The sequence below is a fragment of the Molothrus ater genome, chromosome 4 (assembly GCF_012460135.2).
Source record: "Molothrus ater isolate BHLD 08-10-18 breed brown headed cowbird chromosome 4, BPBGC_Mater_1.1, whole genome shotgun sequence".
NCBI lineage: Eukaryota > Metazoa > Chordata > Aves > Passeriformes > Icteridae > Molothrus > Molothrus ater.
In genome coordinates, this window is record NC_050481.2 from 42,945,728 (window position 1) to 42,973,476 (window position 27,749).

General features: G+C 37.8%; 1 protein-coding gene across 4 annotated transcripts in view; it reads left to right on the forward strand.

Moving 5' to 3' along the window:
* Nucleotides 1-27,749, forward strand: part of MTUS1 (microtubule associated scaffold protein 1) — an 84,944-nt gene that overhangs the window by 13,578 nt on the left and 43,617 nt on the right. The window contains exons 3-7 of one of the 4 annotated variants that reach the window (XM_054514655.1): nt 2,552-2,734; nt 6,474-6,605; nt 8,445-8,534; nt 9,791-9,838; nt 20,617-20,654. In XM_054514655.1, the coding sequence (XP_054370630.1) occupies nt 2,552-2,734; nt 6,474-6,605; nt 8,445-8,534; nt 9,791-9,838; nt 20,617-20,648 (485 nt within the window). In that variant the 3' untranslated portion in view covers nt 20,649-20,654. Of the gene's footprint in view, nt 1-2,551; nt 2,735-3,936; nt 4,279-6,473; nt 6,606-8,444; nt 8,535-9,790; nt 9,839-20,616; nt 20,655-20,684; nt 21,095-27,749 lie in introns of those variants that run through there. The other 3 variants (XM_036382158.2, XM_036382160.2, XM_036382161.2) reach the window with 3 other exon arrangements.

The window sequence follows — 27,749 nt, forward strand, 5'->3', positions numbered from 1 at the left end:
GTATCAAGCAGCAGAAAAGCTAAGAGAAAAGGTGATCTGCTTGGGAAAGGTTTGACATGCTTTTGAAACTGGACGTGGTAGAGATTGCTGTGCTCACTGGATGGGTTTGCACTCGGAGCACTGCCACACTGCAGCCTCTGAAAAGAAGTTGGGCTTGCTGCAGATCATGTATAGAGAACATGCTGTACTAGACAAGACTCAGATTTTCCCATGCTTACTTTGATTCCTCTTGAGTGAAAATCACTGTGAAGAAAACAGGATTTTGTTCCGGTACGTTTTGGAATGGATGAATGAGTCCAGCACAATGGCAATCAAACATGTTACCTTCACCTTTAAGTAATCAAATACAGCTGATAAAATGCATTTGTTCCTCTAGCTCCCTTTTGTAATGTAGAACATTAACTCACTGAGTCATACAAACTTTAAACACAGTGTTTGCACAGTGACGCTTCTTTCTGTTTGTTTTTTGATGGAGTTGTTTGGGTTTGTACCTTGTTTTGCTGGGAGGGTATTTACAAAAGGAATTCTGACTGGTTTGGATTAGTTATTTTCCTGGTATGTTGACCCATTAATGAGAAAAAATTTTAGAAAACATTGTGGGAAGCTTAATAAAGCTGTCAGGTTTGTTCTATGACATGCAAATGGGACAGAAACTTTTTTGGTCAAACACATAAATTTGTTTCTGTTATGTTGTCTAGAGTGCTGTTTCAGAGGTGTTTTTAAAAAGTGTGAATTTATGGTGTTCTCATAGCACAACAAAGCTTGTATGCTCTTTAGCATGTTCCATATATTCAATTGTCCCTTTCAATAACTTTCAAAAAATTCTAAAATACGGCTGATAATTTTGTCTCAGAGGTTTAATACCAAGCTACAGTAAAGCTATGTACAGAATCAGAGTTCTGCATAATTAGTGACAGGTAGTAATAGTGTTCCTGTGAAGAGACATCTGATGCAAAGCTTGTTTAATTGCTCATTGAAGTTTGTGTGTTATATTCTGTGACCAGTAGTCTGTAATAGGCTAATGCAGGTTTAGTATATATTATGAGGCTTCTCTTTTGTTTCTGAATTGATCTGAACTGAGGGAAGTAGCTTGGACATACCTTCATTTACCAATCCTGTTCCTGGTTTTGTCTACTTGATACAGGATGTTTTGACGCAAGTTACCTAATCCTGTCACACCACCTACTGTTGAAAGGCAGACATTGGGCATGCTTTTATTTTCTAAAATTTAATCCAATCCCCTTAATGTCATGATTTCCTGGGTTTGGTGCAAATTGCAGGTTTCTTGGTCATTAGTATTTAGGAGTAAAAATTGTGTAGTAAAGCTAGTGTTGCTTAAAGTGAAATTACTGGCTAATTTTGTCATATTTCAGCAGTCTTCTAGCTTAAGCAAAATTGAAATGTTGTTTAGTGACAAGAAGTAATGGAAGGGTATTCCCTTTAAATAGAAATTTGATTGTTCTATGTAAATTCTTAGACACTGTATTGCTTCTTTTCCTTTAAGATAAACTGTCAGCTTTGAAAATGGCAGTGGCATAAGAAATCAACATATTGTAGATATATTTTTTAGAAAATATTTTGTTATAAGAAAAACTAAGTTTGTCTTCTCTGTTTTTGCACAAAAATGAAAAACTTTTATCCATATTCAGAAAGCTGATACTAAGATCTTGATACTGGGGCTGGCAGGAATAAACTCAGAGCTGGCAAGAGAAGTCTGTGTGTGTATAACTTCTCTGGGCCATTGAAATTTTAATCTGCGTGCCCGCTTCTCAGGAAATAAACTAGAAGCTTAATTTGTCTAAACTCAGATTTTCTTGTGGAAAGTGTATTTGCTTTGTTAGTAATGCAAGAGTGAGCTCCTCCTACACCTATCTCTTGTGTAGGTGCTTTTCCTGTTTGATTAACTTAGCTGTTGGGTGCTGGTATTCAACAAGCTCAAATGAAAACTGGACTTAATGCAAAAATGTTTCTGCACCAACTGGCATTAAGAACTTGTTTTTGGAAGTGCTGTTAAAGTAGTTCTGTAGAACTACTCAGTTTTCAGGATATGTATTATATGAGTACAAAGCAATTTGATACTCTCATGCTAATTCCTTGAAAGGGTTTTATCTTTTAGAGATAATAGATAATTATCTGGCCAAGGGGAGTGGGGTTGTGGATCTATTTTGGGGAGGAATAAACAGAAGAATCCTTTCTTAGACTGTCTTTGAAATGGAGGTTATATTTTTGTGGGATTGTCAGTACAGCAAACCATAATGTGAGGTGGGAAAATACAAAGAAGACTTTTTTAATATATGCAGATGTCTGCACTGAAGGCAAATCTGTTAAACTCTTGACTTGTTTCTAAGGCTTTAAGTCGTTGGAACTGTTTTTATGCATTTACAGCACTTTTTACCATGTCAAAAGGAAGTAGATTAAGCCATTTTATATGGATTTTTACTGTGTAAATATTTTTATTTGTAGGCATACACTTAAAAGAAGCAATCATTTAAGTTTCTTTCCTACTCCTTTTGTTCTTATTTCTCCCTCCTCTTTCCTCCCTAATTGACAGGTGTAGGATCTTTGCCAGGAGAGAGGCATGCCTCAGTGAAAAATTCTCCAGCCTCATGGACTAGCTTTGGTAAATCTCTTGCCAAATCCAAAGTGCCTGTGAAAAGATCAGTGCTTGAGAGAACACCTAGCCTCTCATCAGTCAGCAGTGCTCAGAGTGAGCAAAGTCTTTTCAGCACTAACTGTAAGTATATGTGAGGGTTATGGGTTTTAACTGATTGATAGCCAACATCAACTGTTTGTTGGTAAAAATCCTCTTGGAAGGGAGTCCTGTCTGACAAGTACCTGAGTGAATTTGTACTACTTATTAGTTCTAGGTCTTACTCTTTTTGCCTCTTTACTTAAAACTTTCCTTTTTGAGACATACTGTCGGAAAGAGCTTTGAGCCTTGGATTTTGGGTTGATGAGTAGAGATTTTAGTATAACTTCTCTTCCATCCTGAAACACTACATAATCAGCATGTCTTTTTAAGCGCCTAGTGCTTACATGTAGTGTAATATGTCTGAACAGAATGGTTTACTTGTCAAAATATTTGGAACAGTGTGTTACAGGTTTTCTGATGCTAAATGTGTTCTTGAACCAGTTTATATCTGCTTTCAGCGTTTTAGGACAAAATATGTAGATCAAATTTCAGGCACATAAGTGAAACTTTTTTTAGAAGATGAATCTTTGTATGGGTAGACTTCTGTAATTTCTAAGATAGCTGTAAACATTGGTGTATGACCTAACCAAATCAATCTTGATTAAAATCAGTGAGAATAATACCAGGATTTGCTTTGATTTGAAGTTCTACAGCACTTCTTAGGAGTTCTGAGGGGGAAAAAATATTAAGAAAATATCATGCAAGTGACTATCAGACATATTAGTATTCCTGCTATGCATATTTAAATAAATACATTCAAATATTCTGCTAGTATTGTCTCACCTGTTAAATATTGAAGACTAGGCAAAGACCTTTTATTTGTGCCAGATGTCACTTAAATCTGTCTTCAATGGACTGAAAAAGAGAGCTGTGATTTAGCACACGTCTGTGGTTTATATATGCGCATATGCATGCACACATAACAACATTTTCTCCTATTCTTCTCCCCCCTTCCCCCCCCCACCTCATACTGCCTTCATTAAACTAAACCTCACATATTCCTCTAATGAATAAGAATATGTGTAATAAAATAAGCATGTGCATCTTGCTCTGTAATGGGATCAGTTCTGATACTGTGACAGCCATGTTGACTTTTGCTGTTCAGGTTTAGAGCTGTATCTGGAGTTGCTAAGCAGCTTTGTCCTCTTAGTTTTGCTCCTCATGTAACAAAGGAAGGGGTCAGCGCTTCATAACAAAGGAGTGTATTCAGATTAAGTATCCAAACAGATGACTCCTTATTTAGCCTGATTTGCTAGCTGCTGTAATCTGTTTTGTCCACTGCCTTCAAGCTTACAATTTTTTCCACTCCGATTCACGAAGACCAAGCAAGAGCAATATGAGAGGCTGAACATGGCTGCAGTCTCATAGACTTTAAGCTCGCTTAGATCTTTTTTAAATGACTATACCAGGAGGACTCCGCAGTTGCACAGAAACTAATTTTTCTCCTGTTATTTTCTTCAATTCTACACTAACACCACCGACTGACTCAGGAAGCCACTATGATATTACCTTACTGACACTGCTGGTAGTGGGGTCTTACAGCTTTTGTATTGTTCCTTTGTTAGCCACGTTTACTGGGAAGAGAAGTAGGTTGTATTCCTTTTATTTCTATTCTAAAGCATGTATTTTGTTTTGTGGAGGTTGGTAAATATATGCAATGTTTTGATCTGCTGATTTTCTGTGATATTATTTTTCTTTAAGGAATTTTTTACACTTGATGAGAATTATTTATATCTAATAGTAAGGTTTTGTGAGTATAATGACTTAAGATTATGTGTAATTCATATGTTAATGAAATTTGACTTTGAATCAAATCGGAAAGAACTAAGGAATTTTCTTTGTATTCTAATGCTAAGTACAGTACTGTTCTTGTTTTCTATTCCTGCATTTAGTCTACTGTGTAATAATTTCAGAAAAAAAATTTTGAAGCTTAAGTGTTTTCATTAGATTGGTGGGACACACAAAGATCAGAATGGGAGGCTTATGCTGTGTGTTTCATGAAATGTATGACAAACTACTGCGGTCCTGTCAACAATATTAAATCAAAAACGTGCTTGGCTTGTTTGGAGTTTGTCTTCTGTTAGCAGAGAAAAAAAATGGCAAGCTGCTGCTTTATCAGCTCAGCCCTTTGTTACGGGATGTCCTTGGATTGGTAATTCCATGTGGCAGCATTAGCCTTGTTGGTTTTTTTTCGTCTAATGAGCACTTGAAATTTATGATTCTTTTCTCTAAAATGACTTCTTATTTGAGAAGCTCGAAAATCACAAGGTTTGAAATGCTGTTGTTAATAAAAACATATTTTGTATGCAGTCAGTTTGAGCATTGAAAACCAGACTTTTTTTAACATTAATTTCAGTTTTAGTGCTGAGCTGAAAATGCTATTCTTTTGAACATACCAAAATGTTTAACTCTGAGGTTAAGAAAAAATATTCCAGATTTTAATTGCATTAGAATAATTGTATATTTAGTAAATAGTCTTTCAAAAGTTAAAAAGCTGATCCTAGTAGTTGACCTGCATCTGCCATTTTTGTACAGCCAATACTTCATTAAAATTCTTCTAATGAGTTGAGTTTTCAGATCTTTACTGGGCTAAGATAATTTCATACCTGTCCATCTTTATTCAGGATTGCAATAGCTGCTCTGAATTTGAATCCAGAAGTGATCAAACTCTGTAAACCTGGGAGGTTTTTGTGGGGTCATTTTGTTTTTTTTAATTCTTGCACACAGCCTGGTTAGCTGACTCTGGAGTTTTAATAGGACAGAACAGTTCCCTAACTAGTCCTGCACCAGAAGGCTGCTCACACACCCAAAGCCTTACCACCATGGTATGCTGCTGATTTAGAAGAGGAAGTAGCACACTAGTTTGCAGGCAATTCTTAACTCCTTGCAGTGAACTCTGAGCAAACATCCTTAATTTAGTGATTCACAAACACAGTTAAGGACTGCTTCACGCCTTACTAAAACAAATTTGTTTTAATTATATAATGTTGATCAGGGTCAGATTCCCACAGAATAACTGTGTTGCTGATGTGTTATGCAAATTGCTCCTCATGCATAGATTTTTTTGGCAAATACTTAGCATTTGTGTTTTTAGAGAGGCTCCAACTTCCTTTTTTTAAAAAAAAGTTGATGGCTTCAGTTGCATGTGTTTGTTAAAGGGAAATCCTCTTTCCGTGGTAGAAAATACTTAGTGGCCAATTGCATCTTTTTGAAGTAGTTAACTTACATGGTTTATACTAGTCTGTTTAAAGACAATAAAATGATCTCAAGACTGCATGCTCCATCTTTTGATGAACAATATTAGACATGTAGTTCACATTGTCTTTAAAAAAACCCAGTCTCATTAAAACACTTATCTGAGGCAAACCTGGTAATAGATGATAAAAGCTTCCCCCTCCCCCACCCTTTTGTTTTTCAGTGACTAGAGACAAAAGCTTTGACAAACAATTCCACAATGACTTAAATTTTTTTTGTCTCTGGTAAATGCCATGTGAATTCTTACTCTTTAATGTGTTAGTATACGTAATTTTTTTGTGTCCAAAGCAAAGTCTACTCAATCTGTACTTACTTTAGAAATATTTTCGGTTTTTTTTCTAGAGAACAGAAACAGTGTTGCCCAAAATTTCATTTTTTGTTTTTCAAGGAAAAGTTTCTCTTGTGACCATAAACTCAAACCTCTTTCAAGGTTGTTTAGTCTCTGGTAAAACTGACTTGTTTTATGATTTAATTTTCTCTAAACTATATATGCCTAAAGCAAATCCTTTGTGATTCTGTTTTGCAGCTGCAAGTGCCACAGTCATCAGGAATGGAGAATGGCCTTCAAAAGCAGCCTGCCAGAATGGCACTTCGGGGTCTGTCCCTTTGAAAGCACTACCAAGACCTAGACTGCACTCGTTGAGGTCAACTCCAAAAGGTATATGAGTCTGCTTGTAGACAGAGAGGTAAAATCACATCAGTGGTGCTTCAAGTGTTGTAACACTTCATAGGAAGGCTGAAATATTCTTTGTATTGCCATAATTAATTGATGGAGGTATTTCAGGGAAACGAAGAGGTCTATGCCATGGTGCAGCTCAGGTTTGCATGGTAAAGGGACTAAATGCATCTTGCTACGTGGCAGGTGTCATTGCATGGGGTTTGTGTTGTTTTAAAGAGTTTACCACTGCTGGTAATCTGCAGAACAGACACACCTGAATTTATCCTGAGTGTTTGGTTGTTCTTGTCTTTATGCAGACTTTGTATTATCTTCACCCTTTTCAGGACCGTCAGGGTCTTGGGGGATGGGGATATATTTTTGAATAAGATATTGTTAAAATGTATCTTCTTCTGTAGATCAGTGACACTGTCCCATCTTTCAAAGGGAAGAGTCACAGAAACTTAGATATTCATGTTGCTTTTTCTTGATATTCTTCTTGGGCTGAATTAGAAGATTTAATGGAGACGAGACAATTACTTGTGTTTTATCACCTTGTGCTAAAAGAAACATTACATGTACTTCCTGACTTTGTATTAAGCATTGTTCAGGTTCCTATTTTGGTTCGAGCTAGGAACTCTTGATTGGCCAACAGTGCAACTTCCACTCAAGCCACAAACAGCAGTTGACAAGTCATTCTCTGACCAAAATTAAAGACATAATGGGAGCAGATAAACAAGCTTGCTGTGTCTCTTTCCTAAGTCCTAGCTGTAATCAGCTTGTTTCTGACCATCTTTATGGTGAACTCGTTATTGTAATTGGATAAAACCTAATTAAATGCTGTACTCCTGCATTAGACTTAAATTTTAAGCTGGTATCTGACATAATGGAGAATAAATAAGAGATGCCGGCCAAATATCTTGCTGTAATGACATGCTTTAAAAGAGTAAACAGTGAAAAGAAACAGAATTGGCCACAAATTATAAGTCACTTTGAAACAAACACGAATCATATGGCTTTCTGACAGGCTGATGCTTTCTGTTGGCGTCCAGCACATGCAGCCCAGCTATGCATCTTCAGTGACCTGGCAGTGTGTCTTGAGCACCTGCAGGAGCAGTGTGGCCAAAGGAAGCTGGTATTCCCCTTCAGATCAGCATTATCTGGACTCTGGTGTTGTGTTTTGGGTTCTTTCCAGAGCCAGTGGATGCTTAAGAAGATGGGTGGGGTCTCTGTCCAGAGAAGAGGTTGAGGGAGTTGAGCCTGTGCAGTTAGTAACTTGAAAAGGACAGCTATAAAGGTCATGCTGCCAAACTCTTCTCAGTAGCATCAGATCATGCAGCAATCAGAAGTGCTTGCAAATTGTAGAGTGGGAGATGCATCCTTGCCCAGTGGTGCTGTAGAGCCACCCTTCCTCGAGGTTTGCAAGGCCCATCTAGACAAAAGCATGGTCAGCTGATCTCATCTTAATGGTGACCCTGCTCTGAATGGGAGTGTTGCTATCTGCCCTCTGGAGGTCTCTTTCAGCCAGTGTTTCCTTAGCTGCATTGTATTTGCTGCTGTTTTGAGACTTCAGTAACTTGATCTTAGTGCTAAAAGGAAATCCTTACTAATGTTTTCTGCTGCTTAGAAGGTTTTTTAAATTATCTTTTTATTTCTTCCAAGGTGAGTTCTGGCAAAGCAGAGCTAAGTTTAAATACAGCTTAAACAGTCTAGGTTTCTCTTTTTGAGTTTGAATAGATTTGTGGATCTTGTACTTAAATGTGAAAATGTAAGATATGTCTTTAATTACTTTAAAATTTTAAATAGTTCTACTTTAAAGTTAATCTGAGCTTTTACTTTTAGGAGCCAAGGCCAGGTCTGTTTCACTGAACCAGTGCACACCAAAATCATCTGGGCCTCTACACTTAGCAAGGAAAGTTGGTGAGACTAGAGGTAATCAGCTGTTGGGTAGTCAATTTTTCACTTTTTCTTGGATCTCTCTGGCTTGAGGAGGAGCAGCTATGTTTTATGATTTCAGAATAATTGGGATAGTTGACTCATTTTCTTTGCAGTTCACCAGACTGGACACTGGCTCTGCAAGGTTCTGTTCCTTACCTATTTGCTTTAGGGATATTCATTGTCTGCTACTATCTGCTTGAAACTTGCATCCCATAAGGACTAAAAATACAACATAATTAATCTGTGTGTTAAATGATGTTCTGTCACCTGCTTATAAGGTTGCATGCTTGCAAGACACAGTGTAGACTGGATTTTGCCAAGTTTGTGTTTAATTTAAGCAAGATTCTTGCGACAGCATGCTGATCAGCCCTGGCTGCTGAGGATATTTACTCCACTTTGTTTCTGTATCAGATGGTTTTTTTACATTTAACTTTGGATTAAAATTAGTTATTTCTGCTAGAGTGAATCAAAAGAACAGATAAAAACCTTAGGACAAGGTTTGTAAGACCAAATTTTCAGTTTGGGAGCAAAGCTCTATTTGAAAGGCTGAGGTGGGGGGAAACAAGTACAGTGGTGATACCAGGCAGATTGTTTCCTGAGGAAACCTGTGCCATAGGATCCACACTATTCCTAAAGCCTGCAGAAAGGTGTTGTCAAAAGAGCTTTTATGAACTTCTGCACATGACTTTTTCACTTACACCTAGCAGTCCAAAAGATTGCTTTCATTGAAAATTCTTCAAAATAATAAAGTTTGTAGGTCAATTTTCACATAACTTTTAAGTAATACAGTAAGGGTGGGGTAACTTTCTCAGTGCTGTCATTTATACCTAACTTGATTGTTAGCACATTTGAGAATGTTGGTAATTTATTGCTGTTCTATGCAAATAACATAACTGTAGCATACAGAAGGAAAAAAAATGCTATAATACCAGTATAGATGATAGTTTTTTGTTTTCTGTGGTCCTCTTTGAATGAGTAAAGTGAAACAGTGCTACCTGACTTAAATGAAATATAGTAATTTGTAATGGGATAATTGTAATTGGGAATGCATCCTACATTTCCCAAACAGTTTCTTATAATGCTAAATCTTGCTGTAGATCATGCCATCAGCCATCAGAAGAAGGAAGCTGAAATTGCAAAGTTGGACGAGCTTATGTGGAAAGAATCTTGAATCTTAAAAAAAGGCAGCCCTACTGCCCCTTACTGGCTTGAAGTATAATTTTTTGGTTTTGTTTGTTTCCTTTCTGAAGGTACTCCTGGAAGAAATGTACACCAAAGCCTATCTTGTTTGGGTCCTGGTGAGTTTTCTGAGTGCATTTTATATTTTCTGCGGTGCAACTCAGATTAAGTTTATACATTATATTAGTGTGTTGTTTTTTTTCTGGAAAGAACAGATGCATAGTGGATAATTCTGTAAACTATCACCGACTCTAATTTCAAGGAATATGGAAAAAAAGCCTATTTTCCTGGGTTTTGTCTCCTTCCTGTCTTCTGGCTACCCAGCTTAGGCTATACAGTCTGTTCTGTTTCTTCTGTTTCCAGTGAAATCTAAGGAGGTTTAAACAGTATGCAAAAAAAAAAAAAAAAAAAAAGGAAATTAAATTTGGATGTATTTTTTACTTTTTAGCCAAAGTAAGTAATGAATGAACTTGTGTGTTGCAGCATTAAAAAAACCCCAAAACCAAACAAATAGAAGAATCCCACATAACCTTCCTTTTCTGGTGCGTTCATTGTAGATCACCTGTCAGTGTGAGCTGCCTTTGTGTATCACTGTAGACTATGTTTGTGTAAGAAGTTGAAGTTATCAGAGCATGTTGATGTGAGTGTCTGCTCATGTGGCAGAGGGAGAAATCGCAGCTGATTAAGTGGCAGATGGCGTTTCAAAATCTGGCAGAGTTTTAAGGACTTCATATTGGGTTTGTTTTTGGTGTTTGCGCCAGTCAGGACACCTGGTGCCAATTTCTGTCTGCCAAGAGACTGAAAAGTCTTCAGATGATGCTTCTACTTGCAGCAGTTTCCAGGTCTTTTCAAGAGAGTTGGCAGTCTAAATTAGTTTCCCGAGAATCAGTGTGTGTTTGTTGAATTAAAAGCTACTTGTAATTAATTACTCATTGAAAAGCCCTTTTTGAAAGAGACTGAAGATCACCGGAAAGCCCTGTGTCCCCTGAGTGAATAGCAGATGTCTTTCTGAAAGAGGGGCTGTAGCCAAGCAGATGTTGTAACTTTGAGTCTGAAATTACTGGGCAAATCAATTCTGACCTGTAACTCTGGAACTGTGGCAGTATTTTTTACATTTCCTGTAGTCATAACATGCATTTAATACTTTTGTCTTTTCCTCTCTTGGGTGTCAAATATATTCATATTAATTGTGGCTGAGTACTTCAATATCTTCTGTTAAGAGTCAGGGCTTCTGTCAGACTTTGCCCAAAGTTTGCTCTGTTTGTTGCTTTTAATGATATTTGACTGAACTAATGTTAGTTTAGGTAAAGCCTGACACTGAGTTTCAAGAGCTCAAACACTCAAACCTAGTCTGTTGTATAAGCATGTAGGGCATGATTCAGCTAGCAACATTGATCAGTTCAATTGAGGAAACTCCTAATAAGCAATAAAATCTGTGTCCGGACTAGAAACTAGAAAAGTAAATTTCTCTTACGCTTGCTTACAGTAGTCTCAAAATAAAACTTTATTTCCCTCAAAATTCAGTGTGCCCTTTCTTTCTGCTTTCCAGAAAGTGTTCTCTCCCCTTTTTACTGGTTTAGTAGACTTTTGCTTATGATTCATCTTTTCTGACCTAAAGAAAAGTGTAGCTACATAACTTTGAAGTGTTGGATTTGAAAAACACAGCCAAACTCCAAATTGACTGTAATATTTAGCAATATTTTAATAAATGCTCTTGACTCATACTTATGCCTATAAAATGGCTGTATTTCAGTTTGTTTTAACAAACCTGAACTGCTTACTGTACTGAATCAGTTTCCAAAACTGGAGATGTTAGACATTCAACTTAATACATTTCTAATTTGTACAGAGAATTAGTATAATATCCCATTTATGAATGCAGAGCTGTCTGGTGGAGTATTTTGCACTTTTAAGAAGCTTTTTTCCATCCTTACAGTTGCAGATAGTTCTTACAGAATAAAAATACTGTGTGACTGCTTGGATATTCTGCAGTACAATGTCATACATTTTAAGAAAAGACAAATGATCGTTTTTGAAATGAACTGAAATAATGCCAGCCAGTACCATGTAGAATGAGGCCCAGTATCTTCTTTTTTTTTCTCTTTTGGCTTTGATATTACAGTGAAGCTTTGTTCTCATGACTACAGCTAGTATAAAGCTTTTGTTCTTTTATTTCAGTGCCGTAGTTAAGTCTACAGTTTTTAGCCTTATCCAGTCAGAAGTTCCAACGTCACTTCTATTTCCCGCCCATGTGCCCAGGACTAATTTGTTACAGCAGATCTCTGGTAATTTATTAACTCTTAACCAAGAGTTAAAATATTAACTCTTAATATCAGAATTCTGATATTAAGGTATAACTAAGTGTCTAGCTCAGTTGTTCATGCTGCCTTTCACATTTCTTCAAGGATGAAAAAATAGCAGGTTTTTCTAGATACACTTCTGTTCCCTTAATGTTGGTGGTATTTCTCCATTTTCCATTCATTTACAGCAATGATGCACAGCCAGAATCTGCTTGATGAAGCAAGCCACAACATACTGTTAGTGTGCCTGTAAAACTGGACAGACTTGCCTGTTTGCAGCAGTTTGTTTCTTGTTTGTGTTAAAATATTCACAAGGCTTCTTTTTCTGAATTCTGTATTTTTCATGGGTGATGTTCAGTGCATTAGATAAATTCTACAAGTTCTATGGTGTATTTCTTCAGCACTGGCTTTAAAGCTAAGGCAGAATTAAGTTCTTGGGAATGTTTTATTATACTTCTTAACTTTCTAACTTCAAGTAATGATGTTTATGTGCACTTGCTGTAATGTCTTAAGGTAAATATGAATAAAAATGTTGTCTCTTATGAGATGGAATTTTGAACTATATGCAAAACTGCCTCTAAAAATGCATAAAGTAAGTGCTGTTTCCTTTTTACTTCAGCTTCCCTGTAGAAAAAGCTGGCTGTGTCTAATCCCTTTGTAGTATATTACAGTGCAGTGTGTGTGGAGGCAGTGGGTATTCACATGTCAGGTCTCTGTTACTGGCCAAACATTAAGTTACAGCACAGTAATCCCTAAACCCATGTAAGTCAAGCAAAAACAAATATCCTGTTTGGCAGTTCCAAAGGTAAAGCAATCACTTTGGGAATAAAGCATGTGAATGTTTGGCTTATCCTGTTTTTCCATGACCCTGAAAGGGATCTGTGGTGTATTATGGATGACAAGTTAGACTTACATGTGCAGCATAAGACCATTGTCAGGATAACAGCAAGGACAACTGATGGATACACCTGTAAAGTGTTATTCAATATAAACAGTGTGATTCATGTTGTATCTTTTAGCACTGCGATGGAGTACGCAGCATAGAATTGGTTACTAAAGGCTGTAGAAGCCATGAAAATCAAAGAAGCTTTTATCAAAAAATGGTACATGCTCCACCATGGTGTTCTGTTTTCTTACTATCTTAAAGAAAGGATGTTTGCTTTAGTTCAGCTGTTTGTGAGAAAATATAACACTGAGAGAGGGAATAAATTAAGTCAGGGGGCTTATTGTAGCAGTGAGTAATAGTGCGGATCAAGCTCAAATGGTAGAATAATGTATAAATGTAACAGTCTAAGAAGTTGTCCCTTGGAAGAGGTTGTTAAACGTGGGGCCTGACTCTTCACTCAAACCCTTATACTGACAAAATACTAACAGAATACTCTGGTTCAGACAAAAGTTGGAGGCATGCTTTAAGGTTCAGTTTACATCCCTTTCTTTCATGCTCTTAGTCATCCCTGTTGAAACTTGAGAGGAGGCAGTTCTTATGTTGTAGATTCTTTGATAGAAAAGGTTACTCTCAAAATACTTGCACTTTCCAGGTCTGAAAAACAAGGATTGATGTTTATCACACTCTGATTGTGATTTGTCAACAACAAACAAGACTTAATATTTTAAAATTATATGTTATACTGTGTCAAAATGTGTATTTTTCTTAAAAATTGGGAAGACTGTTCTGAGATGTGATGCACATGGTTTTGAGTGCCAGATAATTAGGTCTTCAGTTGACTGGCATTCAGCAATGTACGGGAAATTACCCTAACTGATGAGGGATATCTGCTCAAGTAACTCATTAGGGCTCTGTTTCTCCTTTTGTATCTGATTAGAAGATCTTTAGGGGTTTGTTATTGATTGGAGAGTGGTGTGTATTTGCTTGTAAGAGTTTTTGCAAGTGTAGAAGAATCTGTGCAGGCAGTGGTGTTGCTTGGAGACTTGAAAAGGCCTTGATATGTATGTGAACATAACATGCCCTGACAGCCAAGAGGTGCAAGTCTTCTACGTTACAGAAATGGGACTTCTGACTAGCTCTAACTGGGAATTTTAATACAGAAGCACTGGATACTCTGGATTCTCAGTCTCTGGTGTTAAGAGCTTCAGCATTTGTAAATAAGTTGGGTTCATCAGTTTTTCTGTCTCTGTCCCTATTTCCACAAGAAAAGCCAGGAAATCCTGAAGAAGAACTTGAAACAGCTTTGTATGTTTTGGGGTGACCAGATTAGTACAAGATTGTATTCTGTATTCATTTAAAACAGTGAATGTTTTACACACTGGAAATTCTGGGAGTTGAACAATGCAAATTAATATTTTCCCTTTATCCCTTGAAAAGCAACAGACATCAGGCTTAAACCTCTTTTTGCAGATATTTTACTGTGGCTGCACAATTTTGTTGCCTTCCTAGCTGCAATAGAAAGCTGGCTATAGTCTTTTTTAGATGCTTTTTTCATTCATGTGAACTATGAGGACTATCTGAATGACTCAATTGTCTCGTGATCTAACCTTAGAATACCTTCAGGCTAATGCTCTTATAAACAGACAGCAAAGCTAAGTAGAGTAGCTACTGCATGTGAACTAGCTATGAAAGCTGGCATTTGTTTTGCCATTTCTATATAAATAAATACATATAATCTAAATGTATTGAGTTTGGAGTTTTTTAATGATTGTATTCATTGGGGACATATAATGATATTTATTTTGAAGAGTTAAAGGAATGTCTATAAACCTGAAATAATCTTTGAAACACAATAGCTGTTGCCTTCTTGGCCAGATTTTTTCACTGTTACTAAATATAGTACAACAACTGGATCTAAGGATTTAATTTCTTGGGTGAGAACCAGAATGCTCCAGAAGTCTTCAAAGTGGAATGGCTGGTTTTGATAATCAGAGAATGCTGAAGTAATCTGTTTTGGGTGGCGTTTTTTGGTTTGATTGTTTATATTTAAACAAATGGTGTTTTCCTGATATAGTGTGTTTGTTACAATAGGCAATAGGATGCAAAAAAGCCAGAGGTACATGACAACACTATATAAACATATACCAGATTTGGTCCCTTCAGCTAAGTCTATCAGTGTATTTGCATTCACGTTCCTTGTGTTCTTCTCAGACTTGATCTTCTGAAAGTTAGCCATTTGGGAAGGTTGTCTGTTGTTGGGTGCTAGCAGCACTGTTCCCTGTGCCTTCAGTAATGTATGAGCCATCTAATTTAAGTGGTAGTAGTATTGTGTGGGCAGTTTGTGAGATTGATGGACTGAAAATGTTGGGATTATATTTAAAATTCCAGCAATGAGGACTTGGTAGGGGTTTTATCAGTTTTGCTCTCGTGACAGGTGATCATTCATTAAGGCCTTTTGTAGCCCAACCAAAATGGTTTTCACACTACCAGGTCTGTTTCTTCTGTTAATGCTTTTAAGTAAGGACCTGTTTTGTGGATTACAGGTTAGATATTTCAGAGTTCTTTGTTATTATTTAGTTTAGTTCCAAACTTCTGTGAGAACCTTGCTCTCCAGCTCCACACATCCATACCCCAAACAAGTGGTGATGCAGAAGTATGCAGGCTTTCTGCAGCAGGAATGTTTGTAGTTTATTTCTGTGGTATTTATTCTGTTGTGGGGAGGAATGTCTGTGGTTCTCTTCCCTGGTATTTATTTTGATGTTTTACAATAACAAGCCACACAGGAGAGCAGCACAGAGCTTTGGTTTTCTCACACTTCTCTAAATATTGGATAGGCCAGCCTCTGTGTGAGTAGAGAGGACAGCTGAAAGGGATATCTACAGAGTGCATCAGCTCAGTCCAAGTGATAGAGAAAATTCCCATGTTGGGAGCTGGAGTTCGTTGGACCCTGTTAGGGGCTTAAGTGGACATAATACTTGAGAGATCATTGAGCTGTCACAGAAATGTGAAACTCATGGCCTTGTGACAAAGATGGTTAAACAACTTGTACGTCTGCCTTTTTTCTGCATGTCTGCAGTGAGGGAGGGTGTACAAAGCCCACACAGGTGGGCGAAAGACAGTGAGTTATCTTGAATGTGCTTTGTGCTGTCCAGATAAACCACTGTCATGTCTTAGGGCATATACTTGCCAAATTGACTTTATTTACAATACTGCTCTTTCTTAGAGGCTCTCTGGGTATTGTTGTGAGGCCATGGGTGAAATACATGTGCATGGGGAATATAAATCAGTATTGTGTAAATAAATAATTAATAGATCTGTAGGCTGTGGGTCTAGTTAAAGCATTTATTTTTCTTGTGTTGCTTGAGGCTTGAGCTCACAAGAACTTAAGCATACACCTACCCTATTTCTGAATGGCAGCTAAGAGGTGGTTGCGAGTTTTTTTCACATCTGGCCAGATCATTGAAGGGCATTTTATTTCAAATTTTAGGGCATTTTACTCTAACATTAGTGGTATTGTACAATGTTGTAGAGCAGTAGCTCTGTAGGATTTTGACTGAGGAAGTCTAACCAAAATGCCATTTTGAAAGGGATATCCTGCAAATGCACTTCCCTTAAATCAGAAGTTAAAAGTGAAATTATTCTTGTAGTGTTTTGTGGCTATTCTCAATTATAAAAGAGTGAAGATAATTTAAATACCACTGTTGCATGTGGGAGACACAGATCAGCCTGATTCCTGTATCAGTTTGCTTGGGACTCCACTGCAGCATCACCTTCAGTTTGACAGGCTGCTGAATTTATAATGATTAAAAGCTTCTGTATACAGAAAGAAGAAACATAAATTATTTAGGATTTTAGTTCCTGCTCTGAGGAAGGAAGATATTTCCTTTTTTTTTCCAGGGGAGGATTTGAGCTTAAAATTAGTCTTGAAGCTGCAGTTTGCATTCATTGCGGCAGCAGGTACTGTTGCCTACAGGACGATTAGCTTTTCAAAGTGGAGCACTGGCTAGAGCAAGCAGATCACAGGAGAGTGGAGTGGGAGCAGTCATTTTCCAGAAATAAAAATGAGGACACAGATGACCCTTTGGCTCTTAGCAGGTTCCTGCTTTTTGCATCTCTCTTTGCATAAGCAATTACCCTTCAGTTCTTCCTGAAGTAAAGCATGCCAGTAAAATCCATCTGCTCTGCACTGCTCTTGCTGTCTTGTGACATGGAGCCAAGTGTCCTTTACATGGACTTCTTGGATCTAAATATCTAGCTCCTGATTTAGACCTTTATACAGAGAGACACTTAACTGTGTTCCAATGGCATTTTTAGAGATTGTTGGATGAGGAGAGAGGGAAAGGGGCAGCAGAATCGCAGGCCTCGTGAGGCTGAATTGAGAGCCTATGCATGCCAGTGCGCTTTGCTTCTTTTTTTTCATATTGCTAATGTTCCCAGGAATGGCAGATATACTAAATCTGCTGGGGTTAAAATAGGTGTGGTCCCTCCATCAGTCTGATGGTGTCATTAGGTACTGATGCATTTAGCAACCCAGACTGAATTACACGGTCATAACAGGATATAGCCCCTTTGTCCATGTTGATCACAAGTTGTGCCCTTGGAGTCAGAGGGAAGCCAGCAGTAAGATGCTAGTAAATAAAATCTGTCTTGTCCTTTGTGTATTGCTTTCTATTTTATTCTGCTCTTTTCTGGTGCTGTTTTCTGTCACCCTTCTCTAATGTCAAGAAAGAGAAAGACCTGTCTGTGATCCTCATATTATGCATGAAATGTAGACAGTGCATGCTGCTGGCATGCTCTGTTAAGATCCCATGGATTACGCCCTGGCTTTGTAGTCTGGCAGCACGAGGCCCTAGATGACTTTCGTGGGAGTGCAGACAGGAGTGGAAGGTGCTGTTTTCCTGAGCCAAGGAAACCATGCTGGCACATGCATGGCCACCACAGTGGGGCTGTGCTGTGGTGTGACACTGAGCTCTAGAAAGATTATTGGAGGAGCCTCTCTGCAAGTTGAATCTTGCCTGGGAGTTGTTCAGACTGGCATGGGCAGTGCTCTTGCTGGCTGCTGTCAAAGCACTCAGAGCATGGGGTACTAGATGGCACTAGATGAGACATGCATCCCTTGCTCTTTATTTGTGCTGTCAGGTCTGCTTCTGAATAACACAGACTTGTTTCAGGTTTCTGGGGTTTAATAGAATTAAAACTCTAGAGGCTGGAAAGGCATTTTTGTCAGATTAGAAGGTTTTTTACAAGTAGTGTGATGTATCTGTTTCTTCATGGCCTATTTTCACCCAAACAAAGAGCAGGAAAGAAGAGGCAGTATAAGTATTATTTGTGTATCTCGGTAAAAGTAGTTTTGGTCTTTCCTAAAAGGATTTTGATGTTCATATAGAGCTTTGGTCTGCTCATATTTTGTTTGGTGATTCATTCCTTCTGCAGTTTCCAAACTGGTTCATTACATCATGTTTTTCCTGTAAGATTCTTTGTTCTACCTCCTATTCCTAGGAGGTTTCAGCAGGGTGTTCCATCTTCTCTGGTTTTACAGCCAATGAGGAGTTCTTTACCTTTCTCCTAAGCACTGATGCAAGGATGGGGAGAAGTGGTGGGTTGTTTTTTGGATGTGTTTTGTTGGTTTGCAGTGGTTTGGGGTTTTTTTTAAGCCTGATTGGATTGTTTCCACCTTTTTGAGAGCATCAGATTGGGAAGGTGAGAAAACATTTACTACATAGGGCAGTTTCTCCCTTGGAGGAATGTGGGAATAGGAGGGAAATAAAAGGGAGTTCTTCTGGGGGTGCCCTGGCAAAAGGGTAAAACTTGCTGTGGCTGGGTGCTAAATGATGTCTGAAGACTGGCTGTATGCCTAGCAAAAATCTCAAAATGCCTTAATTAAGAAAGGATTTGACAGTAATGATCTAATATTTGATGAGATGTGCTAATGAAACTGTGCATGTGTGAATACACAAGTCTACTGAACTGTGCTGTAACAAGCCTTCTGGTTTACTGCTCAGTGTGGTTTTCAAGCATCATAATAATGCAGCCCAGAAAGGGGCAATGTCTTTGATAATAGTATTGGATGAGGAAAGAGTCTGGAACTGCAGGCTGTTGGAAAGATAGATGAACACACATTGCTTGTGCCAAAGCTCTTCAGACTAGAAGGAATAGATGAGGTTTTATAGCAGTAATGATATGCATGCCCTGCTGTGTGCAGAGGCTGCCCTGGGAACCAAACAAAAAAACCTGATTTACTGTCTTTGTACTTATTTTGAATGGTTTTGTGTGGACCGAAGATGTATTATCGTACTTCAGAGCTGGTGTTTCATCAGTGTGCTGGGAAATAAATATTTTGGTACCTGCTTTGAAAACATGCTGGTGTATTCTCACACAGTCTGCTGTGGAGGTTGCCTTGATGGGTCTGTCTGGGTGCTGTGCTGCAGCTCTTCTGCTCTACATACAGTGAGCATCTGCTTCACTGTCACTGCACCGGGCTCTGCGTGATCTCAGAGATACCCAGATACAGCAGCAACATGCTATTTTTAGTTCTAGCTGATGTGGAAAATAAGCTCTATAAATTTAAAGTGCATCTTGAGCAAGTAAGACATGCTATTAAAATATAAAAGTTAGATTTGTAAGGTAAGGAGGTAAAGAGAGGACAGGTAAGGCACTGCTGAAATGAGACCTGTCACTGTGATATTTGATTTGGCTTATACCTGCTTCAGACTAAGCTGAGTTAATTGTTTCTGGAAGTGGAAAAACTGTTCAAAGGTATAGATGTTAGAGAACATTGGCTGGGGTTTGCTGAAATAGTAGACGTGCAGAATCAATGGAAAAGTCCCTAATTTTCTTGTCTCTAAAGAGTGACAAAGTCTGTGGAGGCCAGCTCTTCAAACACCGCCAAAGAAGTATGAGCTGCCACTGTCTTGTCTCCACCTCTGGCTGAGAGTACTTGGGTGGTCCCTGCTGCAGTGGCTGCCTGGTAAGGCAGCTGCTGACCTCAGGAAAAGTAGTGAAAGGTTTCTTTTTGCACAGGAACGTGGCCAGTGCATGTGTGGCTAGTCATGGTCGCAGGTAAAAAATGTGACATTTTCTAATATGTAAAACAGTTACTCCTTTATTTTATAGATTTATTTTTAATTTAATTTTTGCTAATGGCAGTGGACTTCAACAAAGTATATGCAAAACTTTTCAACTTGTTAAATAATAAGAGGAAACTTTTTATATGAGGGCTAATCGAATATGGGAAGTACATCTATTTTGTAAGAATTCCTCCAACACTTATTTGCCTCAGTGTTTGGGTGCCTTCAAAACCGAGCTGGCAGAGAACTGCTTTAATGTGAATTAATGCCTGAGTCCTTCTCCTCTGATGATAAATGGAAGCATCTGCAGTGTTGAGCTGCCAAGCTAAGCAGAATTTCCCTTAAGCAGCTCTCAAATAGTCAATTGTTCTTAGAGAATACATGTATCTTTGAATTTGTTAGTACTTTAAATGTGGACATAATATTTGATTGAAAGAAACAGTTTTAAAAAGTGCACCCTGAGAAGATTTTTGGAGAGCAAAGCTGAACTATGCCTCCAGGAATATTCAAATAATGTTCCTTACAGTTTCCAAAGAAAAATTACATGGACTGTGACATTGCCGGATGATATATTCAGGCTGGTGAGACCACCCACTTCCTCCTCCTCCCTCCTCATCCTCCTCCTCCCATTTCTCCTTTTCCAGTTCCCAGCTCACGGAGTCCCATAGCAGATTGAGCATTGGTACTGTGATGCAATTCAGAGGCTGCTGGTTTTCGAAATCACTAAGTCGGTTTTATTCTGAGGACAAGCTTTGTTTCCAGAACATCTGGTGAGGAGAAGCTGCCAGCAGCATTTACATTGTGGATATCTGCTTTTACTGATTTTTTGCTTGTCTGTGCATAAGGAGTAACAGCAAAGGAATGGAGACCTGATTATTTCTTCAAGCCTGTTTTCTTTAGCAAGAATTGCTCACTTCTGCCAGTAGTGATTTAAAAACATAGTATGTGACGGTACATGGAGGCTATTTCTTGCTTGTTTGTCTTCCAACTGCACTGAAGACATGTTATGGTCCCCGAAATTTTCCTTATCCAACATGCGCATAAGGCTGACAGCAAAGGGATTGCTCCGAAACATTCGTCTGCCTTCTGGCTACAAGAAAAGCACTGTTATATTTCATACAGGTTTGTGTATTTTTAATATGATGATTAGAGCATGCACTGAGTATCTTGTTTACTTTAACAGCATCTTATTTTTAGCAAGTAAGAATTGTACTGGGCATGAAAGTTTTTGAATTTCAGACAGAAGTCTGATTTTCAAGCAAAGTAGTTTCATATTCTAAGCCTCTGCATGTGTGCTGAGCTGCTTGTTTGGAAGATAGTTATTCTGTTTGTGAAATGCAAATTGGGATTTGCTATTTCCTTGCACAGATCCAAAAATAGTATCAGGAAGTCTGTGCTATTAAATATTTATCTAATCATTTTAATGGTTATCTGCTAGGAGCACTGTCTTTTCTGTATCTTGATTGGGTGCAAGGGGGGAAGCAGGGAGGGAAGTAGAATGAATACAGGCTGTCATGGTGTGGCTGTCTGTGGGAAATATTTGAATACTTACCTGTAGACATCTGTTATCACAGTTGTGCTAAATACATCTTACTTGCAAGTGGAACAAATAAACTTTTGTGCCTCTTCTTTCGAGAGAAACATAAAAGGTACAACATTTTGAGACACTGGAGACAAGTGTGTGTGTGTTTAATTCATGCACACACACAGAGAACACAACAAACAAAAAAAAAATTACAAAATTCTCAGCTGCGTCTGACCTGATTTTATTTTCAGTGTCAGGTGAAGCAAATAAAGCAAGTTTATGGAAGGTGGGCTTTATTCCAGGACATACATGTGTCATTTTGGGGGTGAGGGGTGGAAGTTGTTTTCTTGTTTGAGCTGAGCTATGTGACATCCTGAGATAGCCCAAGAGCATCTTATATAAGCATTTTTCTCCACTGTACTACTTACAATTTTCTTTCATTTTATTTAGAGGGGAGCAAGCAGCTACATAAGCTAGTTTTGCAGAAGTTCTTCAAGAATTTCCTCTCTCACTTGAATACCACCGTTTCTGCTTTTATTTTCTTGGAGTTGAGTGCTACCAGTCAGCTTTCCTTACTGTCCTATCTTTTCACACAGCAGCTTAAACCATTTGCCTTGTCATTTCTTATCCTTGCCAAAGTAAATCCAGCTTCAAAGTTCTTCTGGGACGATAAATGCATTTATGAACATAATACAGGCTAACTGTACAATATAGGCTTCTGTTTGTAGGTTGCTTGTGTTGGCTTTAAACTAGGATTTAAATACCTTGGTGCCAAAAACTCTTATGTAAAGGGTGTCTTTGTGCATATAACTATATAAATAATGTGAAATTTCTACATAACACATACTCCAGCATCAAAAATTCTATAGAAGAAGATAAGGGGAGATAATGCTCAGTCTTCCAAATGTTCATTAAATGCTACTGAAATTTGTGTAATTTTGGAAAAATAAATGTCAGTGCATGTATTAAGAGAATTTTGCAATTACAAGAATCAGCTTTTGGTTTCATTTATTTTGAGTGGATGTGAAAGCAAAACCTGCCTGAAAGTATCTGTGAAATACAACATGTAAAATAGATTTCAAGCCCTGTGTTCTAGTTGAGCAGCACTACATTAAATAAGAAGTGCTGAATAGACCTTTTGTGTGTTTTCTCTATGTACAGTTTGTACAGACTAATAGCACAGCACTGAAGCCTCAGAGGTTTTTGCTTGCTTTTCTCCTTCTGCTTTGCTGTCCTTGTGTCTTGTAGGAAGTTAGTATGTTAGCAGAAAGATGACCAGTGATTAGCTAGAGCTGAGTATACCAAAAAAGTAGGGCATGTGAAAACCAGGTCATAGTCTGTAGTGGAGAATGCAAGTATGTATAGATAATACTGCGGGTTTTGAAACAGCAGAATGCATCGAAGCTTGTTAGTGATTATTTCAGGTTCATAAAACTCAGCAACAGTACATAGGGCAATGACTGTGTATATCACAAGCCTAAAAGGTTATTTTCTGTTGTTGTTAAATGCCAGGAGGAGCCATATTTAGTTTTGCAGCACCAATATGACTGTCTTTTCTTGTAGTGGTTTAATTTGATTAAAATGATGTGTGGCTTCTTTCCAAGGTCACATGAGCAGTAGGCACAATAAGCAGTTGAGAGTGTGTCAATAAATAAGGGAAGGGGTAACTGCCAGATGGAATTTCAGGGTCCATCTAGGAACATGAATATGTATGAGTGTTATGTAAACAACCCTGAGTTCCAGTTTTGATGTAGATTGCACTTCTAAGAAGCTTCATCATGAATTTCATTCTTTGCTCTCTTTGTTCATAGCATAGATCTCAACTGCCTTTATTACTATAGACCACCCTTGAGATACAGCAATTGTTGAAGTGTAGAATTTTGAAGTAATCTAGAGCACAGGTCAGGTTGCATTCTTCTGTTGTCATTTTGTGCTTGACAATTGCAGTGCAGTGACTTGGTGAGGTTAGGATGTAAGCACTTTTGGGAGGAAGAGGATGGAACTTGTTCTTTGGTTTTCAGTATGACCTGAGGGTAGTTTGCAGCAGCCTGATGAAGTTTCTTCACATGGAGCATGGGGGGGACACAGAGTTGTTTACACAGGTGTTAGGTTATTCTACGTTAGTCATTGCACTTTAGCATTGAATGGATCCTTGGGCTGGATATCTTTGCACTACTTGTATTGTCATTCATGTGGAGGTGTCCAAGTACCTAGAGTAATTCAGATATGTTGCAGCATAACCATGCAGTCTGTTCAGGGGAAGCCAAATAAAATCAGATGTTTTTCCCATAGGAAGGGAATAAATCCAGGTGAAATTTAATGTAATATTTAACATGTTTTTAAGGTGTTTCAGCTTGTTGCCTTGTGTCTAACTTCCATGACTGTGCTTTGCACTGCTTCAAGGTCAAGATATCCAGAAGTTTCTTCTCTCTCCTTAAATGCAGGCAGACATCAAAGTATCATTTTTCTCAGCAACTGGAAGTGTACTACACCTGCATTGTTAGCTGTATATAATGAGTGCCCTCTTCAGCAAAATAGAATCCTGATACCTTAAGGAAATAATTTATTTTCCCATCCTGTGACTTATAAAACTTAATTGTAGCAAGTAACTGCAAAAATCTAAACAATTCAGAACTGCATAAACATGGCAGAGGAGAGTGGGAACCACTGCCTTTCAGTGATGAAATATTGTATTTGCTTCCTTTATTGAGCCATTTAGGATTTTTACCAGAGTGACTAAAGTGCTCTTATGTTCTTCATGCTTCAGTGGTGTGACAGAGTAAATCATCATCTCTGTGTAGATCATCAGTTCTGTGTAAACTGTGAGAGAAAGGCATTCTCTTATGAATGATTCAAAATACTAGTTTTGAATTGCTTATGCTTTCTCTTGTATAAGGATAAAAGTCCAGACAAGAAACTAGCTTTGCAAATGGAGGTCAAAGCTCTTGCGATTTTTGTTGAGAATTTGTCAATGTTTCTATATTGTTTTGTCTCAAAATGTTTTCATCCAGCCCCTCTTGCTGCTTTTCCTCTTTCTTTCCTTCCCTTAAGCAAACTGCACTTGGTGCTCTTGTCTTGCTGGTGATTTCCATTGCTTATTAAACATGTCTTTTCAGCAATACCAGTTTTAGAAGCTCCCTGGCTAATAACAAGCAGCATCATAAATGTGTTTACTTGGGCAGCTGACATCCTTTTTCAATGACTTCTTCCCAAAGTTGTTCTTTGATCACATTGGGAACTATAAAATTACTTCTGTGTGTTGCAAAGCAGAGCTTTAAAAAAGGATTCTAAAAGCCTGAGATGTTATGGGTTGCTTAACTGTTCATATCACTTTTTTCCCATCCCCCTGAAGAATAAGTGAAGTACTGATTAAATGTCTGATACTGCAGTTTAATACAGCACCACTGAAAGATACCCAACACACTGAATCCTACTAAGTATTCTAAATCCAGAAGTCTGCTGAAGAAATTTTATACAGGACAAGTATGTTAAATATTTGTGTCACCCACCAAGGAAAAAAAGAGTTCAGAAGTAAAGCCAGCTTATCTGTTCTGAGCAAGAGAAGTTGAATAGCTGGAAACCATTCGTCATGGGGGATTTTGAATTTAATCATGTTCCTGTTTAAGTCAATGACATTCTGCTCCTGACTTAATCTATTCAAGACTGGGTACTAAATGACCTGCCTGATGTGCCTGATTTCAGTCTCAGTAGGTCATAGCTTCAGTAGGCATGTACATGAAAACTGAATGGAGATTCTTATTTTCAGGTGTTTCTGGGTTTGTAAGTACAATTTTTACTCTGTGCAAGTCTCATTCAATGGATGTGTTTACAATAGCTGTAAAATAAAGATAGCACTAGGAATTTCAAAGGTAGTCTCAGCAGCAGAAAGGATCTTCCAAGCTCATCCAAAACCCTGCCCCCTAAACAACAAAAGAAACTCCCCAGCCCAACAAAAAACATGCCAGAGTCAAAACAGGGTAACTTATATGTGATGTTAACATTTAACCTGTGCATATATTTAATAAAGTATGAAAAAGAATTGAAATGGGGAGCTTTGCCCCAAAAAATCAGAAAAAGAATAACTGGTGTGCTACTGAAAAACAGATGCATAGCAACTTGCATTCTACTCCACTGTAGCAAGTGATGCTGGATTTTTTTCTTCCTTCACTTAAATAGATAATTATATGTGAAGGATGCCCCAAGTATTTGCCAGTAGGAAGTAAATAGAATTGTTGCTTCAAGCTCAACCTCATAAAAGAAAATTGGAGAGTAAATTGTTGGAGTAAGTTGGAGAGTAAATATAAAAGACACAACAAATAATCTCTACTAGTACCACTGCATATTCTAAGTGTGCATTTTTGCCACTTGACAGATCTAATAGGTGAAAAGCGTCTGGCTGCAAGTTCTGTTGCTGTGAAGTAGGTTAGGGTTTGAAAATGACAGGCAGCTACACTTACACTTAAAAACTTGAATAGCTTTTAAATACCATACTTCATGGTATTCCCAGTGTGGTAAAACGAGGCTTATACTTCTAAATCTGCCTCTCCCAGTTTTGCAGTTTGTGCAGATGAACCTGTTACCATAGTAGAAATAGCTTGCAGCATTCAGACAAATGAAGTATTACTACTTATTCAGCCCTTCTAATCTGAACTTCCTGAAACATACAGCAATAGCTTTCTTTTGTGGAACATACCATGACATTTCAGTGGGAGAATGCAATGTTTTGAGTGTTAGCCAACTGTCTCACTGTCTTGTGTTACCCTTCTTTCTTTGCTGGCACTGAAAACTGATGTGTGAAGGAGAATAGAGTTTCTTCCATTTCTAGTTAATTTCATTTTATGTTAAGTAATGTGTAGATTAGGACCACAGTTACCACTCTTACTGCCATGAATGGCAAGAAATTATGATTTCTGTTTATAGATATTTGCTATTAATTTAGTATCATGTAGTGAAGCAGCATTGCTAGTGTTTTCCTTATTTAAAAAAAAATTCTAGTCTCTCAGTATTGCGACGCATAGAAATAAGCTGGATCCAAAGGTGATGGATTTGATGTCTTTAGGGAAGTTGTGTTGTTCCAAACAGCTCTTGACTGTTTTGCCCAATATCATGCCAAAACATAACTTATTTGGAAAATTATTTGCAAGCAGACCCTATCTCTCCTGGCTTGTCTTTTAGAAAAAAAATCTGTGAAGGCTGCACTGGTCAAGCAGTCTAGCTGGAATAGTGTTGTTACAGTTAAACAGTAACAAGTTAAAAGTTGTTGCTGTAACAACTAAAAACGTTAGCACTATCACCAGCACCTTTCTAACCATGTACACCAACAGGTCATGGAGTATTGTTTCTGTTCTTTCTCCTACAGAGACAACAAAATAGCATTTGATCTGGTGAAAAATGAATGTATTGGCAGTGTTACTTATGTCTTAAAATAGTGTAAAAAAGCCCCCCAAAAACAACATCCCATTTAATTTATCTGTCCAGATACTCAAATGTGAAAATAACTCACCTTAAATAACCTGAGTTGTATCTGCACATGATATTGCTTTACAGTTGCTATTTACAAACCTTTCATTGGTATCTTCTTTACTGATGTGTAGTAATTGTAGCTAGGGCATTAAATAACCTGGGGTCCTGTGTTCAACTCCTGGTTAAATTTTTATTTGCTACTTCTTGTCACGATAGTGTGCTGCTTGTACACTTATAGCAAGTAAAAGATCATCCTCAGGATCCTTGTGTAAACAGTTTGTATGTGATGTTATGGAAATACTTCTAGTTAGGCAGGAAATAGAATGGCTGGGAACATCTGTGGTGAAATTCTTTTTATGAAAGCTCATCCTTTTCTCAAAGAATAGCAGTCTTTCAGTAGAAAATTCACAGTATTACAAATTATACTCATTTATTGCTTAACTTCTGTAAGAATAATTTTACACTTTCAGATATTGCTTATATCAGAAGCATCTAAGTTATTAAAAATGTTTTGTTTGTATTTATTACATGAATAGACTTTGTGCTAAGCCTTGTCAGCTATTTTAAGTCATAAAACAGGATTATTGGAAATGTTTTCTGCAAAAGAATAAGTGAACTTTCTTAGAAAGCCAGTTGCAATTATTCTACTCCAAATAAAACAGAAGACTAGAAAAAAATTTGCTTTTCTTAGCCTTAAACATGGCTATGTTGTGTAACAATAATAAGGCTTGCTTATTTCCACAAATATTACTGTACAATCTGCCACCTGCTTAACTCACTTATCAAGTT